This window comes from Zosterops lateralis, assembly GCF_965231275.1.
Source record: "Zosterops lateralis genome assembly, chromosome: 6".
Taxonomy (NCBI): Eukaryota; Metazoa; Chordata; class Aves; order Passeriformes; family Zosteropidae; genus Zosterops; species Zosterops lateralis.
Genome location: NC_139761.1, coordinates 26,849,260 through 26,875,472, shown reverse-complemented (window position 1 = coordinate 26,875,472; position 26,213 = coordinate 26,849,260). Strand labels below are relative to the sequence as shown.

At 39.5% G+C, this 26,213-nt stretch overlaps 1 protein-coding gene across 8 annotated transcripts in view; it reads right to left on the bottom strand.

The window, feature by feature from the left end:
* Window positions 1-10,313, bottom strand: part of HECTD1 (HECT domain E3 ubiquitin protein ligase 1) — a 55,256-nt gene extending 44,943 nt beyond the window's left edge. For 6 of the 8 annotated variants that reach the window (XM_083862828.1, XM_083862835.1, XM_083862832.1 and 3 more), the window contains exon 1: window positions 9,955-10,312. In XM_083862828.1, the coding sequence (XP_083718954.1) occupies window positions 9,955-10,094 (140 nt within the window). In that variant the 5' untranslated portion in view covers window positions 10,095-10,312. Of the gene's footprint in view, window positions 1-9,954 lie in introns of all 8 variants that reach the window. The other 2 variants (XM_083862834.1, XM_083862833.1) reach the window with 2 other exon arrangements.
* Between the last annotated feature and the right edge of the window lie 15,900 nt (window positions 10,314-26,213).

The window sequence follows — 26,213 nt, the reverse complement described above, 5'->3', positions numbered from 1 at the left end:
ACATATTACACTCACAAGCACACACAGACCATACAGATAAATTCAGATTCTTTTGGCTTGTTGAAGCTCCCTCAGGCCTTATCAGTGTGTAAAGTTCCTGAAAACAAGAGACCAGAAGTACCAGTTCTGCCATTCCCACACAGTCTAGATCAATGGTTCAGCTGTGATAGCAGGCAAGAAGGATATATGAACACATCCCTGGTGCTCCAGCCGTGATCTTCTCAAACAGGTAGCTAAAAAATTGCAGCATAAAATTGCCTAGCTGTCATTTTTGAAGGACTTCAGTCTTTACGCTGTAGCTAACTTTTCTGCCAATAACTGCATACAAACAAAAGAACACAGGTCAGCTTTACAGTGATCACCCTTTAATCCCCAAATCTGCACTAAGCAATGCCATGGGTCTCCTGTGGTTGAAACGATGAGCATCAGCTCTGCATTGTCACAGGGAGAAGAATGTGCCTGTGTGAGGAGTTCCAGAGAAAGAAAGGGGTAGGTGAGAACACTGGCCCCACAAGGACAGATGGGATGCAACACCATCAGAGCCATAAAGCAAATGCCCAAAGTACACAAAAATCTCCCTTCTGTTCAGACAGCTCTACTGGGGATTTCTCTGTGCAGGCATTTGACCAAAGTGTTGCCCTTATTCAGTGGAGGGTCTTAATGGCTCAAAATTGTGAAAATGGGTTTCCAGAGTAGCCCTTGAGTCTTCTCTCAATCCAATCCCAAATAAAGGCACTAAGGTATAAGCAAAAGCAGCAGAGGGAAGAAAAATACAGTGCTTACCAAGAAGCAACTCTAGCAAACAGCCCAAGCACAGCACCTCAGGACCAATCCTTCATTTTAATGAGGCACTGAGTTAAGCAAATAGAGTCAACACCAGCAGGAACCAAAGACTGAAGCAGACTAATCATGTTATGTATGCATCACTATTACACCATAATTCCAAGGTAAATCCTTACTGGCTTTCTTAGGCAGGCCAAAATGGATCAAAAGGACCTAAAACTGCTTTATTAGGGCCCTTTAGTAATAAAGACCTTATTGCTGTTCCAACTATGGCTATGCTCAGAACTAAAATGTATTTTAACAGGTAGTAAAACAGCATTCCAGGAGTGTCCATAACACAGACAAAGGCTGAACACTGGACTTAACTCGAGAAAACAGTCTACATGGGAAAAAAAAGACTGTGAAAACTTCCTGGGACAGATGGGAAACTGAGGTCAGAGCTACAGCACTGAATCAACTGATGTGACAGGATGGCAAGCAATGATCAGCTTTTAGTGCACTTCCACCTACTGACAGATGAGGCCTTTGATTTCCAAGAAAAAAATACACCCATAAACCTGCAGTTACTGCAAGCATCAACACCCACCAAAGAAAAAAAACTAAGTGCATAATTTCTAAATCATCCCAGTGTCAAAACCAGGCTGACATGTTGCTTTTATCCAGACCATATATTGACTAAAGTAATACATCTCAGGAAAAAAAAGAAACTATGACAGAAAAAATCCCAAAGTTGTAGGAGAGGAATCACTGTTCACAATGACCTATTTGCAGTGAAACAAGCAAAAAGATAGTGGTGAGTTTTCTGTAATACAGAAAAAGCTATTCTTTAATTGTGTTTATTCAAATCAGAAAATAATGCCAAATAGGTACCTCTGAAGTTCAGGTTTCTATTTAGGCCCTTCTTCAAATAAACATGAAAATGAAAGGAAAACCTTTAGATTTTTATTTCTAGGGAGCTGTATTAATATCACATTGGGCACTTCCTAAAGTACTTAAAATGTGTACTTTAGAAGAGTGATTAGGGACTGCTTAGTGAATTAATGAGGTCACTGTGTGTTACTCCTTAGTGAAAGACCGACTTCAAGTTAATGAGGTTACTCTACAACCCACACTAGAGCTCTTGCTAATTACTCCAAGTCTTGCAGCTCTCAATGTCCGCCCAACTTCATTCCTGTACTTCCAGAAGAAGAGCTGCTGTTAGCTACTATCTTCCATGTTTTCCACCCACCGTGTTTCAAAGATCTCGCTGAAAGACAGGTTTGTCCAAAATAGGGAATATTCCTGATCTATATTTCCCATCTATATCTATTAAGATTAGGGCACTAGACTATCCTGTTTCCTGTACTGACATCAAGAAGTAAACCACATGAAAAGTATTGATTCTGTGTAATTTATATTTAAATAAATATATTCATACTTTCCGTGTTAAAATGAGTTATTAAGTTGTAAAGAGCAACTTAAGTTGTAAGAGCAATAAATACGTAAATTCTTTAACATGCATTCTTTCTCTGCAAAAAAAATAATCTAAGAATATTTTCTAAATATCACAGATGTCAAGAAAGCCTAAGAAAACTTGTCAGTATAACTATATTACTACAGAATTTACAGCACTATAATCAGCATAAGTCCATATGCTGACACACTTCTGAGCCTTTACACACACACCTCTTTAGGAACAGAAATATCCATAGGGAAACAAAATTTTTAAATAGCTACAGCAGTAAGCTCCTGCCAGCGCTAATCCCTTCAACTCTAATGAAGTGACTCAGCTGATTTTACAGCTTGCCAATGTAAAAAGATACCAAGGAAGTAAAAATAGGCACTGTAAACTCATTTCTGTAATTACATTTAATATTTTAATCCACTTAAAATCCTTAGTTAGAACAGAAACGACAGTGAAGACTACACTACTGCCGTGCTTAAAAAAAACAACTTAAAGGAGGAAAAAAGACCAGGTCAGGTCATCCTCAAAACAGTTAACAACTGCTGGTAGCATTAGGGTGTGTTACTCAATTCCAAAGGAACCGCTGGATGCAGAGGCTGCCTGCTCCCAGACATGTGACTTGTGGCACAAAACCAAGCTCAGCTGCCTGCCAGCAATAGCTGGATCTTTAATGCAAACCATCTGCTGAGACCGCTCAAAAGTGGGAAAATAAGGAATTAGATACGTATACACTACTTAATAGATAAAACTAAAATACTGAAGTTAACTCTCAGTAACAGTTTTTGAGGAAAAATATACCAGATAAACATTTGCAACAATATGTCACACAACTTTGAGACTTTTAAGAACATCCTGCACACCTGACTTTTCTTAAAGCAAAAGCAGTTTCAACTCATTTTTCACTAATGATTGTTTTTCCTTTCTGTCGTTCTTTTTTTTCCCTAATTGTTTCTTTTGCTGGAAGACTGTTTTGTTTCCACATCTGAACCAAAACCAGCAGCAGAGTAATCAGGACCATCCACAAGAGAACACACACGCCTCACTGCTTGTGTGTATTCTTCTGGATTCATCACCAAAACACATTTTGCACTGTTCTCATGTAACACTGTTACTACACAAATGAAGTCCAGAAAACATCACTCATGTATAAGACTACAGACACACTGTACTGTATATTAAAGGTTCAAGGAAAAAGCAACTAAAAATTAACTGGCCATTTAGGAACTTTTACCAGAATTACAGAACATTAAAATTTGCAGAACTCTGAATCTCTACTCTTAATTGCAATCACTGCCCAGGCCAATAAAATTAAGCTGGAGAATTAAAAATTCCATCCTGTATTCATTCCAGTAGAAACCCCACTTTATTAGAAATTAAAAGAATTTTAATTTGACATGTAAAAAGACTTTCTATGTGTTAGCTAAATAAATTACAGAGCTGAACCCTCTTCTGAGAGTTCATTATTAGGCAGGAAGACAATTAGTATTAGACATTTAGTATTCAACTAAATGAAGACACATTCAATAAATATCAGTTGTGTAAAATGAAAAATAAGAAAAATCCATATGAGGAAACAGCTTCCACAGGATAGGTAATTTCTGTATTTCTAAATAAATCATCATTTGCTTTATTCCTGAATTTATAAAGGATATGTTAGGCTGCCTTATGCATTTTTCAGCATCTTATAAAAGTTATGCCATACCTCAGGGTAATAATTCCACATGTTTGCTCTCCAATCTCCAGCAATTTGCAAATATTTTACAGACACTTAGTCCAAAATAGCTGAATAAATTAAAGAATGTGAAACTACAGGTCTTTCTGCCAATGATTTCCACTAGCAGCAACCTCAATTGTGCAAACAGATAATGCTTTGAGTACATATATATCTGTCAACAATTCAAAAGGAAATAAGCAATTTAAACAAAAACTATGATTTTTTAACGTGTGCCTAAATATGCACATCTCCCCACTGGCTTCTACTGGATTCCCAGGTGCTAAAAAAAACCCTCTGACTTACAAAAGTAAAACTTCCACTTCCCTATTAGCAATCTACTTAACATCTCTGCTATCTATCTCTCTTCTTAAGAGGCCAATATTAAAAATCACTTGACCAGCAGTCATGAAAGAAAGGAAGCCTGCAATTTGAAATTCCTGTAACATCTTTTTCTGGTCTCATCCAATCTGTTAGGAGCTGACACTTTCAAAAGGTCATTAATCTGAAGCTTTAACATCCTGCACCCATCTTTTGCACAGTACTTGCAAGAATCATTTCAGTTCTATCTCACACAAAAAATTCTGAACAAAACAAAGGATACTTGATGATACCACAGAAAAAAAAAATTCAATGCCAGACTAGACTAGTAAATAGTGACACTGTGATGAGTTGTCTGGAATACCCAGAGGCATGGGCTCATTTAAACAAAATGTGTCTTAACATACACAAATGCCAAGTCACAGATCTGAGTGTAGGTAATACATCAAGCCATACCTAAGCAGCAAGCACTCATATCCTTGAAAGCAACTCTGAAGGCAGCTAAATAAAACCACACTTACTGTACAAAGTTTTGGAAATAACTAACTCAACTTGGCACGTTTAACTGTTAACAGTAAGTCAAAGGCACTACTATAAACAGCGTGGATGAAGGCAACACTGGAAAGTATTTCTGAAGAACTTGTAAACTGAAAAACTAGATAAGGGGAGGAAGATCCAGAGCTGGTGAAATCTTTTTGTGCAAGTGTATTCACAATGAGAACACCACTGGCTTTTAATCGAAATAGGAAAAGGTGAACTGACTGCTGTCTACAGAATTCATCACACTGGCCATTTCTTATCAGAAAGAGCAAGTAAATTTCAACAACAAAGGCAACTTAGGCAGCAGATTTAATAGCAAAGAGAGGGTAAAATTAGGTAGGATGCCCTCTCAGAAGCATTAGGCTTGTATCAAACAAGACTCTCAATCCAGTAATAACCATATCAAATATAAGGACCAGGACAGAAGAGAGGATGTCAATTTAGACTTAATCTTCCCTTCTGACCTTTGATATTCTCAAAATAACTAGACAAGGTTAGTTAATCTCCACAATACCAGTGACAATGAGGCCACAACTGCCATTTTACAAGGAGCAACCAAAAAGACATTAGTATTTTAAATTTCTTATAAATGAGAAAGAGAAAAAAACCAAAAACAACAACAAAAAAAGCCCTAAATATCAGGAGTAACCAGGAGTAATAAAAACATTATGTTGTAACAAGATTGCTCCCTGAAAAATACAGAGCACACCCCTACTTCCATCTCAGAAAATCCCTCTATAGGATGCTGAAGATCCCTCTATACTGGAGGCCACAGAGTAATTACTCCAGTACTGGTATTTCACTGCTGCCATATCATCTGCCTCCATTAAAAGAAAAACGTTTAGTAGGAATCACATCAGACTTGTCACTATAACAATTACAGAATTTCATTTGGCAGAGACATCTGCATTGGGGCAAACCAATAATTCACTAAGAACATATGCTTTGCATGGTTTAAAATACTGAAAACTGTAGTCTATTGTTGACAGCAATACTTTTTCTAATTTACTCACTGTTGCACTCCAGCACAAAAGTCTAGCAATGATCTGACTTCATTTTTTCCTTAAAATAACAGAACAAGCAAATCTATAGGACACAAAATGTGAAACCCTTGATACCAACAGAGCTGCTCTCTCAGCCTGTTAGTTTTTCCACACTTGTCAGACCTGTTAAAAGGAACTTTACTGTCTGAATTACCCAACATGCTTTTAAAGATAGCCCAGATTGTAAATGTATTCCTGAAAACCTGCACTTTTGATTCCTATACCTATCTCTAAAGGAAAAATTGTTTTCCTCTATATACCTAACTTTGATTTACTGGAGTTTACAATCCTGATAAAGACAGGAGAATGTAGTTTTAAGCAGGTGGAGGTAAAGCCAAACTGTTTCACATAACTCTTACAGTCTCACTAGCTCACATTGGCAGTCTTTGGTTCGCAAGAATTTCTTCTTATACTTGTTAGCAAATACAAGATAAAGATATATACCTTTTCCCTAGTGAACAGATACTTTGGAAAGAAAAAGGGTTAGTGTGAATTAAACTAAACATATTTGATCCAAAAATAAAAAAACTGACAGGATTTTTATCTCACCCATTAGAACCCTAACATATGACCCTTTGTACAATTTGTTTTTATTTGTCAAATGAGCTGATTACTCCTGATAATTTTTTTGCTTACCAAATCTGTTAATGCCAAATATACAGAAGTAACTTACAGAACAGCCAAAGAGGAAGATGTTTTCTCCTTCTGAGCATTAATAAGGCCTATTTAATCTGCTATGTAAAAAAGGTTTTAAATAGGTCTTACTTTGTTATACTAGTGCCTTAATCTACAAATTTTCATTGTAATTAATTGCTAAGTACTTTTACTCTGATAGACAGCAAGAGAAAGCTCGACCAGAAGAGTTCACCAAAAAAAGTGAAACCATCACACAAGGTGAAAAAAGAATAAATTGAAACACCTATGTGGAAAAAGGCTGCATTAATAAGGTGAGATTGCAACAAAGAACCTCTACATACATTTAAACTGTTAAAGGTAGTTTAGAAGACAAAAAAAAAGCCCATAATTTCAATTAAGTTTATATTAAATGCATTCTTTGAACTCCTGTTCAAGTGGATTTAATAGCACACAGCTTAACTACAATTTGGGACTAATACTTATAATCACAAGTTTTGCTGTTTTACTCCAACTCAACTACTTAACAAAATCATTTCTCTGCATTCATTAAGTTTCTGTAGTTCAAGCTAGTGGCTTTTGCTGCTGGTGAAATGTTAGCCATCCTTCATGCCAAGTGACTAGCAGTGTCTGTGACTCATTGTCACCAGAGGATGAATATGCCACTGATTTTTGTAATGTTAACATATGAGTAACCCCCAAAATAATTTAATTGGATGTAATATGTAAACCTGGGAATAAGTAAAGGAACATTGATTATTTGGCAGCACTATCTGTTACCAGCTGTATACCCCAAAATCTGCTGTGATGCTGCTGGAACTCTGCAAGAACATTATGAAATACACCACCCTGTACGTGTGCCTGCTTCCAGTTTGAAGCTGACCTCAAACACTAGTTTCAATATCCATTAGTCCTGTACAAAAGCAAATTATTACTTTTATCATTAGCTATATTATTTCCTTCAGAACACATCTGCAAAGTAACCCAGTTACTTCACTGCAAAAATGAAGTGCAAGATTCTGAATCCAACATTTCAATACTTTTTTTTTTTTTTTTAATGTTCAACTTTGTGCTTTCTTTGCTAAATAGATTGTGTATTGCCCTTAACTTCTTAAGAAAGCAGTATGGAAACTGCTGTGGATTTAGAGATGGTGCATAGCATTCATGCATTCATGTCAGTATTTTTAATGTGGTCTTATTTCACAGCTTTGCCAGTCCTCACCATATGCAGCTTTTAATCACCAGATGTACTTCACTAAAATGTCAGGCTTTTTCTTAGTTTACATCAAGAAAGCAAATAATTTCTTATGTAGAAGTGGACTATACTTAATATTTAAAGTTACTCCAACTAAGCTGTGAAAAACATCCCATTTCATTTTTCAAGAAACTGTTTCAAAAGTCTATCTCAAAGTTGTTGAGTTTCACAGATGAAGAACTTTCTTTAACGTTTTGCCAACATATAACTAATAGGAACAAACAATTTCAAGATCTTCAAATAACATGTGCACAGCATCCAAAAACTTGGAAATGCTGTTCTTACTTAGTAGAAGAAAAAAAAAATTTGTAAAGTCTACGGGCTGGTTTTCTTACCAACAGAAAAAAATACATCCATATTCTAGATTGGGCATACACTGAAAATATTTTCAAAATTAGTTCCTGAAAAACGAGGGTTTAGCAGCCCTTCTGTCATAAGTAATTCTCCTATTTCAGCAAACAGCAATTCCTTTAAAAAACAAGCTGAAAGGGAACTATAAAACATTAACTATTATTATTTTAGTTATACCCTCTCAGCACATGACAATTTTGGCTATTTGGAAAGATTTTAAAAATACTTTTCAAGATATCATCTGATTCTTACAATCAAAATATGTCAAGACTCAAAAGGAAAATTAAAATGCCAAATAGCATTTTAAATATTTCTTCTTTCAGATATAAATAATTTAAAACCACAACAGTGCAATAGCAGAGCATTTATTATATACAGTTTAAGAAAAAAAAGCACTTGGACTATTTAATTCATTTGTATTGAAATAAAAGCCTGTTCTAAATAAGACACATAAAACCCACAACTGGTTTGTATTTTTTAAAGTTGACATTTCATTCATGACTCCCAAATACCCAGCAGATAACCTTAAAAATGTTTATGCCTAATTCTACACCAGTATAGAACAGAATACCCTGAAGCAGGCAGTCCACCCAAATTCATCAGAAAAACTCATTTTTAACTACCAACTTTTTTTCTACAATGGTGAATTCTGAGGCTCCCCCAGTATTAGTGGTATGAGGATAGAGAGGGAAGTCTAATGGATCTCACTACAGTAGGGGTCTTCAAGTCAAAATTGTACCTGTAAGCTCACCAAGGCAAAGAACAGGCAGCTTCACATTCTAAAGCACTGTACAAATTTGTGCTCAATGCTCTGCAGTTACTACAAATCCAAATTTTAGAGATGCCTGAATTTTACATTTCCTGTAATAAATGCAGTCATGAGAACAGTTTCTAAGAGGTGAGCCTGAAAACTGTTTCCTTCAGAGCTACAAAACTAAACAGTGTAACAGACAGCTACCTCCTCAGATGCTTCTGAACCCATACCCCTAAAAAGAAGATATATCTGAAAAACACTAGCCATTTTTTTATATTAAAAGAAAGTGAGAGCAATGAAAAAAGCCTGGAAAGGAAGAGACGCAAGAGCATGAAAATCAGAACTAAAGAAACCAACTAAAAAAGTAAAAGTTGTGATTGCTTACACTTTTGCTACCTCTGCCAGGCTAGTGTTAGGCTCTCACAGGAATTAGTGTAACAAGCACAGCAACATTTAAGTAACAGAAGTGATTATAGCAGCATTTTGTGCTGTGAGAAATATAAACAGGATTGAGTGCAGGGACTGTGCCATATGATTCCTACAAATGCAGTTGAGAAGGAAGGTGGCATGAACAGCAACACGTTCCAAAGAAGGGGCAAAACATTTGTGTGAACAGTGGTTATTGTTTGTGATTTTTGCTTGGATGTACAGAACTCAAAAAAAGCTACTATATCCCTTGATAAAAGTACTGTGAGAGTATGGATGCTTAAATATTTCTAGGCGATCATCATAATCATTAAAAATTATGATCATTAAAAAGAAGTTTTTCTCTAACAAAGAAAGAACCACACACAAAAAAACCCCCAAAACCAAAGCAAACAAAAAAAACAAACCAATCCCCTCACACACACATATTCCCACCATTTAATTTAAAGAAATGTATCAAGAGTTGTAGTCCTGTGTCACAACAGACACTGCATATCACCCAAACAAAACTATATTTTTAGTCAGACAAGGGTACTTCACATTTAACAGAAACACTTGATTTCAGTGATCCAAACTGAAGTTCAGTCTGTAAAACCATTTTTGAGGCTGCAAGTTTCTAGGAATGTTAACTATTGCATTTGGCTGCAGGAAGGGGAAAACACCCCAGCACAAAGGCAAGGCAGGAGTACTCACGTTTCAAAGCAGCGATCCACGTTGTCTGACATGAGGAGCAGCATGCAGAGCTGTTCCAGTGCTATCAGCTGCATATCCCTCTCATCCCCCTGCCCCATCTGCAGCCACTCCAGCAACGTGTCTGGATCCACATCTGCCATGGTTTTTTATAAAAAAAAAAAAAAAAAAAAAAAAAAAGCCGCCTCCACTTCAATTAAAAAGTACCAAAAGTATCCTTTAATTTTTGAAGCCAGACTAACGTCAGCACAATTAATTTCTCTCTTCAGTCAGCCTCACACTTCTGCAGTTTTCACCTGGCAAGAAAAAGTAAAAAAAGTAATCACCATCATAATCTTGTCGTTGAACTTTCTATATCTCATCCTCTCTAAAATGTATAGCATATGTGTGGGCTGAAATTAAGGAAATTTTCACATATTTTATCAGCAAATGCATTTTATTCTTGCTTTATAAGCAAGTAAATAGTAGTGAGCTTGTTCTGTTTCGAGGATGACTCAAAATTAAAGCTAGAAAAATTGTACTTAATCCTTTTGTGTATTCCTAAAGCTAAGAGAAAGAAAGTGATGTCCTGCCCATCCTCCTCCTTCAATATCACTTTATTATAGTGTTCAGCTTTACGAGAGATGGATTACACTTCCTCGTCAAAATATTCAAATATAGAAAGATAATGAATTTCACATTTTAAATAGAAACCCATAAAATAAAAAGCTGAGATGTACAATTACAGACTTGTAGAATCTCTGGAAACCTTTTATGAATCCCTCATTTTTTAAAACAGCATTCAAACATAAGGAAAATACACTTTTTGTGTCAAAGGATAAAAAAAAAAACCTTAAGAATCACTCCCATTTTCAAGAGTTAGGGGTTTGCTGGGTTATTTGGGGACTTTTTGGAAAAAAATATTTACTTTGAAGCTTTCCAAAAAATCCAGTGAAAAATTTAAATAATTCACATACATATAAGGAAAACAACATTATTTGCTGGCCCAATGCCATAGTTGTACATGCAAGCTGAAGACCAAAAACATCTCTTTAAAATGTTAAGATATTTTTGACAGTTGAGTTTGCTTTTTACTTTGTGTTTAACAAACAGTCAAACTCACCTCCCTTGTCTAAAAACACAGCAAACATGACAATTTTCATATAAAAACTATGGGTTACAAACTAGTCTTTCCAAGTTAGACATACAGGAAAAATAATACTCTTTTAAAATATAGCTTAGAGAAGAAGAATTAGTTTATTAAACTCCTAGGTAAATATGAAATGTTGGACAGTGTCCCCACAAACAGGGAGGAGGTGATGTGGGAGGAAAAAGCTTGATCTGGACAAAGTCTGCCTACTTGTTTACTTGCTGCTAATGAGTTAATAGTTAAAAAATAACTCCATCAAGGGCACGTCTACAAAAGGGAATCAGAAATGAGTATTATACGAAGAAACACACACTGAATCAGCTCTTTCACAAGAGCTTCAAACTCAAAGATGTGACAGAAGTACAACAGATGGGATTTTTATATATTTTAGGACTGTAATATTACAGATTACTCAACTAGTGCTCGCCAGTTATATATTCGATATTATCTTACCCTGAAAAGTAATTTCAATTAGTAAATGTTTTTTCTACGTTTTAAACAATGCCTATGATTCTCCAAGATGTTTACAGACTGCATTTCCTGCTCTAATCCTACACAGAACTACTTTCAGACAGTAAAAGCGGGATCGTATTATAAGTATTCTACCTCTCCTAAAGAGGACCGAATAGTTATTTCCGGGAGCGGGGCGATGGGTGATAGAAACAAGAGCTTTAAGAGGCAGCGAACGCGGGGTGAGCTCTGCCCAGGCACCTGCTGTTCCCGCCGGGCGGAGGGGCCGCTCGGGAGCCGGCACAGGGCAGGGAGCGCTCCGGGGCTCGGGAGAGCGGCCCGGAGCGGGGCCAGGCCTCAGCACGGCTCCTCCGCGCCGCCCGGGCCTGCTCGCACACACCGGGCCGCTCCGGGCCCCTTCCCCACACGGCGCCGCCCGGAGCGGGAGGCACCGCCTCCCCCTGCCCGCCGCCCCCGCACGGGCTCCGGGCGGCCTGAGGGGCTCCGGGCGGTGTGAGGGGCTCCCGGCGGCGCCGCCCCGCTCCGGCCCCGGCCCCCCGCACGGACTTTCCGGCGCCCGCCGCCTCCCCCCGCCCGCAGCTCCGGCCCGCTCCCTCCCGGCCCGGCAGGCCCGGGCAGCGGCGCTCGAGTTCCCGGCGAGCTGCAGGCCGCGCAGGGTGACCCGGCCTGGCCGCTGGGAACGGCGCCGTCCCCCAGCGCGGCCCGGAGAGGCCCCGCGCCGCCCCCGCCGCTCACCTCGGCCTCCCGCAGCCTCCTCCCGGAGCCTCCTCAGCGCCACGCCGAGAGCGGGCCGGCGGCGCGGCGGCGGCGGCCCGAGCCCCGCGGCAGGCGGCGGCCAGCGGCGTCCATGGCGCTCCGCCCGGTGCGGGTGCGCGGGCGGGGCCGGGGCCGGGCCGGGCCGGGGCGGAGCTGAGCCGAGGCGGGCGGGCGGGCGGCCGGCCGCTGGGGGCGCTGCGGGAGCCGCCCGGGAAGGAGCCCCCGCCGCGGGCCCGCCCCGCGCCGAGAGCCGAGCGCCGAGAGCCGAGCGCCGAGAGCCGAGCGCCGAGAGCCGAGCGCCGAGAGCCGAGCGCCGAGAGCCGAGCGCCGAGAGCCGAGCGCCGAGAGCCGAGCGCCGAGAGCCGAGCCGCCGCTGTGGAACTGCGGGCCGGGCCCGGGGAGCCCCGGCTCAGGGCCCTCCACAGCTCCGGGGCCCTTTCCTCGGCTCCGAGGGCCTTCCCCGGCTCCGAGGGCCTTCCCCGGCTCCGAGGGCCTTTCCCTGGCTCCGAGGGCCTTCCCCGGCTCCGAGGGCCTTTTCCCCGCTCCAGGGCCTTCCCCGGCTCCGGGGGCCTTTCCCCGCGTGGCCGCGCGGGGATTTATTTCTCTATGCTTTACGGCTCATTTTATTTCTTGCCATATTCTGGTTATTTACTTCAATATAATATTCTTTACATTTACGGTGGGGCTTACACTTTTCAGGGGCCACTGTTGAAAACACCTTGATCCAGCACCTCCGTTAAAAGGATCTGGTGAGCGGATTGAAGCGCCGCAGGGCCGGTTCTCACAGAGCCGAGGGTTTGGGTCACTCTTGCCGAGCAGTGAGTTTGAAGTACTGCAGCCAGGCCGTGCAGCTTCAGACACCTTTTGCAGGAGAGGGGTCACTGCCAAGTGCTGCAAACTGCTCTGCGATCACCTTGCAGACGACTAAACACAAACTGCTAGTAATTTAAAATTAAGGATTTTCAAAATTATTTCATTCCCCGTAGTATGACACGTTTCACAAAGGAATTTAAGCCTATAAGTACAGTAAATGAGATTATTGTACATTTGAGTGTCACTCCTACCTACATCATTGACATTTCCTGTAATTAGGAGGTAAAACTACACACTGAACAAAAAGGCAATAGCAGTCATGCTTGGTTAAAACCTGCTGAATGCCGACATTTTTATTGGTCAGTGTTGTAATAACACCTCGGGAAAGTGTTATCTTTATTCGGAACACAAGAACAGTGGTTCTATTGTGTGTTTCTGATTTCTAAGGCATCTTAGCCTTTCTCTCTCACCATATTTCATCTCTGTTAACTGCAACTCGTTCCAGCCCAGCCAAGATTTACATGTGTATCCTTTGCCTGTGCCTGTCCTTCAGACGTCAGGAAGACTGATATGCTTAAAGTTAAGGACGCAAGGCAGGAGGAGCACTGAGTGTACAGCTTTTTAATATAGAAACTTGGTCTTCTTTAACTTTTCACCAATGCAGAAGCAGCAGAATTAGGTCAGGCTTATGAGACCTCCATCTGCTAAGTGACCTTGCTCCTGTTGCATGATGCTAGAACAGTTGTCTTTGCTTGTTTCACGAAGAAAAGTTTCAGATAAAGAAATGTTATTTTCTTCTGAAGACCAAAAACCTTGAAATCAAACAAACTTTTCACTCTTTTCATACAGAATGTAGTTTCTGGTTCAGGTGTCTATACAGATACATGTTTATTTGTGGACAATATGAGGATATAAAAGTACAGGTCAATTTAGGAACAAAATCAAAATTTTAAATATTGTACTTGAAAAGAATATGAATCATGGATTTAAAGTACTATTAAGCAGGAGTACAAAACTTAAATATAGGAAATATCCTTCAGTTACATAGTTATTTCTAAAAGGAGAAACATGAATACTTCTATGTCTTGTTGCATGGATTGCCCAATTTCATACATCCAATGGGGTTTTTACTCATTGAAGTAACACATTACAGCTTCAATCAGGCATCAGGATCTTTTTTCATTCTGATACACTTAAAATACTTAAGAGATTGCTAGTGATTTTTGTTCCTCATTATGCGATTTCTTCTCACCAGAACAAATTGAAAAATAATGCTGACTAAATAATTTCTGCTTCATTGATTATATACTTCTTACAATATATTATTGTTCATTGACTGATTAATACTTGTTTTCACTTCCTGGGCTGATGGACATTTAAATTATTTTCAACACTCTCTTTGTCAGGGAGTACTCCATTGAAATACAGCACAGCAAGTGATACACCTGAAGTTACTGTTTCACACTCCCTCTGTGTACAGCATTGATCCAGACTAGAACTGCCTCTTCAAAAATGACTGCTCTTTAATACTTACTAAGGAGGAAATCACTAGCAAGTAACAGTGCACTTAGTAGATAAGAAAGTCGTCAGAATCTCATTTGTACAGAATTACATTCATTTGAATTTTCACATAAGTGAAGGTTTGTTCAGAAAAATTTCCAGCATGTGTCTATTGTTCCACTAGTGCTGGGCCTAAGCCTTCTGAGGAAGGAGAAGTTTATGTGGAGTAGTGCAGCCGGATGGGGAAGGCAAGCGATGGCATATATTGAAGTGACAAGTAATGGATCTTGACTGTTGTAGCTGCTTGGAGGAAAACCACACTGAGCACTGGGTGAAACTTGCAAAAACAACTCCTGTTCCCCATGGTTGTTCAAGGAACATATCTTTCATTCAGCTAGAAAATTACCCAAATGCTAACTCAGCTGGCATGCACTGCATGTATGACCTTGGCCTAATCCCTTAATCACTATGTGTCTCTATTCTTAATCACTGTGTTCCTCCTTTACAAAATAAGGAGATAGTAATGCTGGAGTCAGAAATGTTTTAGCACTTAAGGAACTGTGAGTTGCTGAAGCATGTTACTATATTAAGTCTTAAATAATGCCATATATTTATGACTACACTTGAGCAGACCACACATGTAAGTGACTGACAATGCCTTTGGAAATTAGGCCACAAAGGGTCAACATGGATTGATCTTTGTAGAGTGTTATATTGAGCAATTACCGTCATTTATGCTGAGTATTTACCTGAAAATTAAAACCTGGCTTTAAAAGAGAAAATGTCAGCACAATTATTAGAATAGTGTCAGGGACACATGAACAACAGTAAAATATGCCACGAGGGTAGCAAGGATCAGGGACTGGGTTGCAGACACAGAGTTTCTGAGACATGTTGTAAAGGACACCCCACTTGAGACAGCTTCTCGACAAGAAGCCATTGCAGGTGTTCTCAAAAGGATTTCCTTCTCTTTAAAAAGAAGTCACTTTTGGCTAGGATTCCTCAAAATCTTCTCACAATGGGAAAAAAACCCTAAGTGTTTGGAATGTATAGCTCCAAGAAGAATAACATTTATTACTGCTTTTATATTATATTCAGGCTGGTGTTTTCTATATGGTTTTAGCTGATAGCAGAAGGAATGTCGTGGGCACTTTTAATGTCACTGTGTGATGATAAGGATTGAAAGCTTCAGACTGGGATTATTGGGCTTTTGTTACAGAAAATACAAAACTGACCAATAATCAAGCTGAAATACACCTACAATTCAAACAAAACAAGAAGACTCAGATTCCTTCATATTTTTTAAATTGATACAGCAACTAGAAGCCAGGATAGCTGATGTTTTTGTCAGCTATCCACCTACTTCGGTGTACATGCCAAGTTGATATTTCCAAAAATACCACTCCTTTGTAGTAAATAGATCAGAGGCTGATATAAGCAGACCCTGAACACCTCCATAAATTTAAGGGAGTAGTTTATGCTGAAGATCAGGGCTGTGCCCAGTGAAATAAAACTGTTAAGTTATTTATGGATTATTTATTCTTTTGCTTTAACACTTTTCTTTGCCACCCACACAATAACATAGTTGAAAATACCCACTCCTCCAAATCCAAAAGATGAGTAATTCCATGCATTTCTTTTTTTGGATGAATATTACACTTCTAAAGAAAAAGTTACTAAACGTTTATTATGGATTTTTAAAGCAATGAGGCTATATATTACAGAAGTTTTCTTGCTATATCAATTAAGACTTAGTTTTATAGAATGTGGCTATTTAAGTATATTGTTAAGATTTTATTATGGATTTTTTTTCCCATAAATAAAATGCAGTCGTGAAAAGCTTTTTAGATTTAAATCCTCCCACGTTACCACAGTCTCTTCTTAGGCACTCCAGTGTTGCACAAGCCTGGGGAGCACAAACACAGTGTCAGCGTCTTGCCTTTCCAGCAGTCCGTGGCAGCCTTGCAGGGCGGGATCAGCACACAGCCCCGTGCTGTGCGGGCGGCTGTGTGTTTACCGTGCGCCTCTGACGCAACCCTGCAGCAGGAGCTGGGGACAGGTTTCCTCCCTGCCAGGCCAAGTCTTGCAATTCCGCGTCCATGTGGTGAGCACAGCACACGAGTGACGCTGACGTGATAAAAATGCCAGTGACACGCCGGTGTTTACTGAGGTGCGGGGCTGAGTCACTGCTCAGCTCCTGGGACTGCTCCTCGGCAGAGGCTCAGCTTCCTGCAAGCTTCTCCCTCACTCAGCTACCCTCAGAAGAGCCTGTTTTTCAGAAATCTCCAAATACTCTGAATTTATCTTTTCTTCTTTCTGAAATTATTGCTTAAAATCATATGCATTACAGTGCTTTTTCTTAAGTAAACTCACTTATGTGGGTTTTTTGGTTCGTGGAATGCTTTGAATTTCAAATTTACTCTTTTTTTGCTGTTTCAGTCTGAAGAGTGAGAAGTAAGTAAACCGTGTATCAGTTAACTACTTTGTACTTCAGTTTAGCTTCAGTTATATCACTACTTTGGACAGAAAATAGAAATTAAGCTCCCCTTACTCATGTCCCTTCTACCTCCAGCTGCCAAGGGGAAAGTGAGACAGAACTTGGGCAAGAGTTCTCTATTTCAGGCTGCTAGCTCAGCCCTGTCCACTGGTACCATAGGCAACAGCAATAAATCTTGGTCCAAGACAAGTGCAAGGAAAAATCAGTGACTCAGATCCACAGGACTTCTTACTGGTTTAATGGGACAGACTACGTTATGACTTTCTGAATCAGAAGGTTAATTAAGATTTGGTATTTGTTCCTCATAGTTCTACTCTGTTGTTACAGGAGTAAAACACGTGTAATCCTATCAAGCATTTGATGTGTCTCCCAGAACTTCAATTAAGTATTATGAATTAATTTGAATGATCTTTGTTGACAAGAAGACTTACAATAAGAAGAAAGTGTCTATCACAAAATGATTCTTCTGTATTCAGGGATTAAAAAAAAATCATCTTAGAGTTTTATTGAAAAGATTGTAAGTTTTACATACTTAAACGCTTACTAATAATGCCTTTTACTATTCTTGTCATGAAATTATGCCCTATTCAGCACCATTGAATATCTTGACACACAAAGAAAAGAAACAGTCTCAAGCTTCTAAAATCTGAATTTCTAGATAAGTTGTTAAATTAAAAGAGCTACATTGTTTACTCAAACCAGGAAAAAAAGTCAGAATAATGTGGTAGAGCATGACAAAATTCAATAATAGCACTGTCCTAGGGCACATGAGTCAGACAAGAAGAAAATGTTATCATTTACTACTGTAAAGAGGAAAACTTTCTTGTCCCAGTGATGGCATTTAGGGAAAATGGGAAAGTAGATGGTTCACTGATGGTTTGTTTGAGAAAAAGTTCAGAAAGTTAACACTCTGCAATCTCAATTGAGCTTGGACTGTTGGGTTTGTATGAAAGGTGCCATTCAACAAGTTAAATCTATACTTTGTTTAGAATTGTTTTAGCAATGTGAAACCAGGTTTCTGCACATCCTCAAGTCTATACTTATGCAAGGAAAGAATGCACATTCCTTAAGAAATACATTACAGGCAATAAACTGTGTACCAAGTTTTCTCTTCATTAATTTTTATTAATAAATTAAGACCATGTTGTGCATGTATTGAGATTTGCCCTCTACTGTTACTTTTGAACTTACTTCCAGACTGCAAATTTTAAAACAGAGCTAGCTGAAAATGGGGAACTGATCCTGCAAAGACAGATGAAGGACTTTTCATATCAACAGGGTTGATTGTCATTCTCTGCCCATTCCTAGTGAATGAAGTAAATGATGCTATGGGGATTCCTCCTGTTTTCTTAGCTTTTGTTTTCCTTTTGTTGATTTTTTTTAAACTTCCTTAGCAGAAATATTTTTTTAAAGACCAGAAATAGCTCCTAAAGATCAAAGCCCTGAAATTCATTCTGTTATGTTGAATATGAGGAAAAGGATGAGAAACACAACAAGGACGTTAAAGACAGATTGACACATTCCTGTTTAGGAAATATCTTAGAAGAAGCAGGTTGTGAATGAGAAACTCATATGTCTGAAATGTCCTTACAGTAGGCTGTACTGGATTAAATGGCACTTCTGGTGGGAGAAAAGATGTGGACATACAATTATGAAAGTTCCAAACACTCTCTTTGCTCACTACATTTCAAACTGTGACCCAGGTCGGTTAAGGAGATCTTTTTGATCCGATGGTAGATAGCTTTGTGGTAGAGCTGCATTTTTGTAGGAGAATAAGTGGCCATAGAAGAAAATTGGTATAATTATCAGATCATTTGCCTAAGAGCTTTCAGTTAACTATCCAACACAAACATAAGGAAAACTACAAGATGTTTCTTTTTTAAGGCATGGTTATTGGCATATTTTTTTAAAGTTTCATCACCTGTGTTTTAATTCCTTAGGAATTTAGAGATCCACCTGATGAGTAAGTCAGTAGTACAGGATAAACAATTCATATCCATTTTTCTTTTTGTACCCTACCTTTTACCCATTTTGGACCCATTGACTTATGCTGGTAAAATTGAATGTCCATGAGCAGGTTACAGATTATTTCCACTAGTGCACAGGATTTTATATTTCAGTTCCTGTGCCCCTGGTACCAATACCTCAAAAAATGAAGTCACCTATAAAGCAGATCCAGTCCAATTCCAGACCAAATTGCTGCAGCTAAGATTTTAATATCAGTATTCTTATTGCATTGACTCTTAGTTATATACAATAAGACACAAGCATTATTTTCTTATCCAATCACATTGCATGTGCTTTTCCTATCAGTTCTGTGTTATAAGGTTATATTTTTGTACTGTAAAACATTAGCTCTTTGGGACTTTGCTGTCTGTAAATTCCTGTGTAAAAAAATTCTGTTGTCAGTCGACAGAGGTAACTTATTAAAATGGTTAAACATTGTGTGTCAGTCTGCATCAAAGCAAGAATGTGCTCTACCCATGTTTTCATACAGTGCCAGCCTTTAGACCAGCAGGCCAAATTATCTTTGTAAAGAAATGCCATTCTACGGATGTCAATAAGGCCTCACCAGTTTGGGCCAACATGCAATTGGGCTCAAATACTAGCACTGATTATAGGAGTTTAGCTAAACTGAGTCTACAGAAATTTAAAGTTTTGTACAAGATTCTTTGCTGGCTTGACATCTTAAGGTGAGACCCAGACCCAGACCTAGTGTCAGTTCTCTTCTTTTCATTTAGGAAGCAGCAAGTTGCAGATCCAGTAAGTACAAACACCTGATAGTCTTTTTGCTTATATCTCAGTGAGAAGCACCATTGAGATTGCCTCTTGCAAGCTAACTTATAGGGAGTGTTGGGCAGTTATTTTGATAGATAAATGTTATCTGCTTACAACATATTCTCAAAGTAAGTGGTCTGCTGCACTGACAATGTCAGCAGCTATTCTGGGGGAGAAACATTTGTCTATGTCCTTTTTGCAGTAACATTTCACATACAACAATTAGCCTATGTCCCAGTCCCTACTCTGACTCTGATGAGAGAAGGAATAGCCTGGGGCTGCTGAATATATGCTAATGGTTCCAAAGTATTTCACACTGGAGGACCTGTGTCATCGACAGACATTTTAAATATTGAAAGGCCCCAGTGAAGATTCAGGCCTCACTGTACATATGAGATAAAGGACATCTCCACCCCAGAATTAACAGTAAATAGGAAATTCAGAAAAAGGCTACAAAGCAGATCAGAGAGTAACACAGTCCATGGTGATAAGATGCTCAGTAGTTTAACTCCAAAGTCTACACACTAATAGTCTCCCAACTCTATTGAGCTAACTCTTTTGGTTGTGCAAAAAAGCCAAGAGGAAAACAGAACCTGCTCTGCATTTGCACTTCTATATGGACCATGGCTCCAAGCTAGCCTGCACTTCCTGGCCATGGGGTGACCCACAGACAAGGAACATGCACATAGAGGGGAAGATTCTGTCTCAGCACTGGGAAGAAAGGGAGCACAGCTGGAAGGCGGCTGACCCTCCTGACATCACACCAGCTCAAGGCTTCTTTCCTTATTGGGAAATTTAGACAAAAAACCAAAGCCAGAATCCAGCCCCACCTCACAGGCAGGGATGGTAATGTTGCCCAATGTTTAGCATTATTTATAATTTCATAGGAAAGCAATAAGCAATATTTCAAGAAAAGCAATTCATTACTGGCCACAAAGTTATATGCAAATATACTTGCAAGTTATCTCAAGCAGGTAACCTTAGGAAGCAGGCTTAACACTGACATTTGGAGGTAAATTGTGCCCTCCATAACAATATTGTATCCCACCAATGTATGAAATTCAATCAGTAGGTGATTGTGCATGTAAACGTGGGCAGAAAATAACCTAAAAGCACATTTGAAAGTGAGGGACTTCCTCCTGTGGTGTTAGGCAAGAAAGATGAGATCTTTGTGTTCAGCGTCTGGTACCTCATGTATACCTTGGCAGAACTATGCTGTAGCAATAGAATATCCTGTTTTAAATAATAAAGATAATAAAGATAATGAAGACTTCCAGACTGTAGTCCTATCTGCTTTTCTTCTGTACCTTGATAAACAGTTGTGGTAGATACTGATACCCTGGTGTCTCCTAAAACATTTATGATACAGTTTTGTGTCTTCTTTAAGCTAAATATCTGACTCCTTACTGCCTTCAAGTATTAACCTGTACTAACTGCACCCAAGGTGTTGTTGTGCTCTGACACAGCAGTTTTAGGCACCCCACATGTCTGCTTTAGTTGTGCAGCAGAATTTGAAAGGTAAAGAGTGTTTGTGTCATTATCAACTGTATTCTGCAAATCACAGTTGACTGGAGACATAGTAGGAATAAGAGGACTTGAAAACACCACCACCATTACCACACATCTGCATTCATTGTTCTTAATGAAAAGGTCTCTCATTTGAATTGTACCACGAGGTACATTATATATTTAGCTTAAACAAAGAGAAAATGGCACCCTGGGTCAGTATGTCATTAATATGGTGGTGCTGGCTCTGCATTAACTCCAGGCTTGTTTCCCTCCCCATTCTGCTTCTGTAGCTAAACTAATCAACTTCTTGCACTGGCAGGAGCCAACAAAGTGCTGGTGTATGCTGACACTTCTTGGCTTAGCTCAGTGATGCTTTATGCTGTCAAGAGTAAGCACAAGTCACAGATGAGAACTAAAAGCAAGCTTAATAATTAATATTAAAGGGAAGTCCTGCCAGTACAAGTTGTGGTTTATAAAAACAGAACAGCGAATAAAACAACAGAGAATAAAACTCATGCAAAACAAATCTACCTGGTACTACTGATCTGAAATATGCAATTGCATCAGAGAAGGATTCTCTTTCTGATGGCCTTAGATCATTATAAATAAGACTGACAATTTAAATATTAAAATTAATTTTATTAGTATAAATTATGTAAATAGAAACTATACTTTCAGTATCACTTCACAGTGATGCAGCTGGGTTCCTTTCAGGTAGCCTCTACTGGTAGAGATATCTGACACAGTCAATTTAAGACCAAACCTGACTGACACAATATTTTGTTCCTCAAGGCCTTCCATGTCAGATGTAGAGCATTTCTGGGACTAGAGCAATACCTGCCCCAGCATTTCCTTTGAAAGAGCTTTCCATTCTGTCTCTCCTTTCCCATACCACTAATACCAAGTCTCTGGAGCAGTTTTCACAGAAGGCTAAAGGATTTTTAAGGAAACACGTTCTGGTCTCCAGAGTGCCTTAAAAAAATTTCAAAAATTATAGTTTGCATGGGAAAAATGACTCATTGGGTTTTCCATCTTTCAACCAGGCCTCTCCCACCTTGTCCTCTAGATGACAGACATATCCAACACACAAACCTCTTCTGTTAAGATCAAGTAGAATGGATAGGAGGGAGCTGGGAGTCCCATAGTAGCCCTGCACCCTGCAGACACTCCTAAGTACACTTGTCCTCTGCCACTCGACCCCCTTGGGTTCATTCAGGCCTGGTGATGGGGGCAGCAAAGCTGTGTCTATCTGATAGGAGTGCAAATACTTCTCAAAAACCTCTCTAAACCAGTTCAATACCACTGATAGAGTATTTCTGAAAAGTAGCCTCCTCTACTATTTTTTTCTCTCAGAAATGATGCCATGTCTAAATACAATTTGCAGAAAATTCAAAATTTTCCTTGACAGTCTGTCCAACCTTTTTTCCTCTTTCTCCCATTTTCACTCCAGAATAAGCTTTATGTGCAAAATTACTTGAAATTCCAGTATTAAAAATCAAAGTTTGGCTACCAAAACATTTGGATTTTATTTAAATTGCACTTAAGTTTTGCTTTCAGCTTTCAGAGCCATTGAATCAGAATGCTCTTTGTAGGATAACCTTAAGCTCAGCCTCACATCAAAGTTCAGATCACACCAGAAGCTGTCTGAAGAAAGCAGTAAATGATGGACCTACAGGAAAAAAAATTAATGGCTAACACATTTTTGTATGTTTCAATACTTAAACAGTTCTACAAACTCCAGCTTGAAAACAAAAAAAAATTATCCAAAATGTAAAAGGTGAAGTTAATCTTATTAGCATCCTTTCATGAACACATCCCATCTGGTTTTGAGTCTAATCTACTTTGAAGAAATGGAGTAATGTGATTTTAGACCAGAAACAAACCAGGGAAAAAAAGCTTCCCTACACTTACCTTACATAAACATTTTACCATGTAGTGATAAATAGTCAATTTTCTCAAGTTTACAAATAATATCAAATTGTTATTAAATTTTTGGAGGTTTCCTGGGATTATTTTGTTTTCAGGATTCTGTCTTACTCGGTACGATGTTTACCTTGGTACCATGTTAATTACTGAGTATTTATTCACCAGTTCTGGTGATCTAGTTAGTAGAATAGGAGCCAACACTGACAGTTCAGTTAAGACACAGGATAATCTTGGATTTCGAAATGGGAAAAGTTTAAAACCTTGACCACTCCACAAACATTCTTTTGCCATGGAACAACTCTGTTATCAATGCCAATTCATTTGCCTGGCTGTAGCTGTGAAGAAATTCAGAACCTCTGATTTCTAGACAGGATTTGCTACCAGCTGCTATTAGGACTCAAGCAGATAACCTGTACAGCAAGAATCTTGTTTGCCTGACAGTGGCCCATGTGGCCTTGGTGCACGTCTGCCAAGGTTGATAAGGCTGGCACTTGGCAAGGAAACAGACCCTCTTCCGTGGGCTTGGGATGGGGAGGCACAAACAAGGGCACAGCAATATTTACTCTTCACAGAATGTTTTCTCTGGCACAGCCATGATTTGTTTCCAGTGCCTCTCTCTCCCCAAAAGGACAACAAGCACATTTATTTGTGTTTGCAAAAATCAGTTCCCATCCCAGGCCTAGATCTCAGACCTTGTGCAGACTGTGTTATCAGCAGCTTCTATTTCTTCTTAACTGGGGAGTAAGAACAAGCTATAATTAAAGGCCAAAGGTATTTATTCTTCCCTGCCCTGAAGGGCCTGAGCTGTTGCCAGCAATTCCAGGCAGCTGGCAGTTCCCTGGGATCACATTAACCAGGAACCTGTGAGCACACTCTGGTCCCATCCACCCGCCCTAGGAAAACTCCTCTGCCACGGAACAGTGACACTTCCCAGCTCTGTCTTTCCTCTGGCCTCTGAACATTCACCAAGGAATGGTCTTCATTTCCAAAGGCTACTTCCTCATTTAGGTCAAAATCCTAAGCTAAGAAGAATGGTGAAAATTTTGCCATTCAATTCATTCCTTACAAGCAATTTGAAAGTCTGTAGGTGTAAACATCCAAAGCATGTGTGCACAGGTGTTGTAACCAGGACTGAAAAGGCGATGGAAACCAGGGTGTGTGGCTGCTCTTGCAGTTGATGAGTTACGTCATCGCTAACTTGTCCTCCTACTTTGCATAATATATAGAATTTTCCTTTTGTGTGTGTGTGTTACAAGTAGTGCTTTCTGATAAGTTTTCCTTTATTGCAGTGTCTGTTTTCGTGGTTTACTTGGAGACTATACAGAATTGTGACTATACAGAATTGTATATTTTAGTAACAGGTAGAGACTCCCAGTATTGTACACCAGTGACTGTGTTACTTTTTATAGTAATGTTGTTAACTTGTCTCATCCTGTCTGCTATTACTAAGTGTTTTGCTTTGATTTTCATGGGTGGTTGGCAGCCTCTTCCTAAATAATAGGCACTACAAAATAGAAAAGAAAATTTCATGTAACAGAAAATTGTGTGAACTTTACAAATCAGAGCAGTTTAATTTGTAAAATATTTTTTAGGATTCCAGTCAACTATTGAGTTATGATATTTCACACGGGCTGTTTCGAAGCAATGAATCAACAAGGTGACCGATTTAATTACTGTTTTGTCTTCCTTCTTTTACTACCCAGGCGTGTGTCTCTTGTTCTGCTTCCCCATTCTTCCTTTCTGTCCTGTCCTAATCCTTCAGCACTTGTTTGATTTGAAAAATCTTCCTAGAATGTTGTTGCTTCCTCAGCAGCCTTTGTATTTGCTCCTTTCCTGCTGCTTTTTCCTCTGAGCTGCCCCATCTCTCCTGGTTCACTGGAGCATGTTGCCCTCTAGCACCTGTACCCTGCAGAAGTCACTCAGCAAGTCATGGCTGTGTGTTGGCTACCTGAACACAAGGAGCGCAACCAGAAAAGATCTCTAACAACAAGTTCCACACAATTCTGGTTCTGAGATTTTAGCAAAATGAGGAACTGGATTTTAGAGACTTGGCATGTCTGCCTAAGTCCTTCCATTTATTAGAAATACACAGATAAAAACAAAACAAAACAAAACCCCCAAAAAAACCCCAACAACAACAACAAAAAGATGAATCATTTGTTTTTTGGGGGAATTCTGTGTAGTCCAGGTACAGCTTCACAAACCTAGAAGGTCAAGAGAGAACCTCTGACAGCTAATATATTTGTTACCTCCTGAACGAGAAAATTATGGCATTGAAAGCTGTTTCTTTAGGTAAAGTCCAGAACAAGCCAGTAGAGAACATAGTTTCAAACCCTGACCATCAAATGTAAAGTTGATCCAGCCAAGATGTACCACAGGCTGGACCAGCCGGTTTCCACTGGCAGTAGCTTCTGTAGTCTCTCTGCTCTATAGCCAATACATTCAACACCCATTTCTCTTCTGTCTTGGCCAGGAAAATATATGGAAGTCTTTAGGAATGAGTGCTGCTTATCCTAAATCATTGCAGTTGATGGTTCTAAATGTTGTTGCAAGTGCAGAGAATGAGCAGGACGTTGTGTGGATAAAGACGTGTGTGTTGATAGGCCTCAGAAACTGCTGCTCTGAAGGATCTTGGAGAGACGTGCTTACATTATGGCCCAGACCAATGCGAGGAGCAGCTCACTTCCAAGCATCATTTGAATTTATCCACAAAGTCTGGTAGCACTTGACTAGCAACAGTCTCAGCACAGATCTGAGCCCCTGTCAGTGACTGAGCAACACACACACACACACGGAGCAGTGGCATCCCAGAACAGGTGCCTGTCTGAGGAGCAGGTGGCTATAGAAACCTACTGGAAAGGCAGGAAACTGCCTACTCAGAAA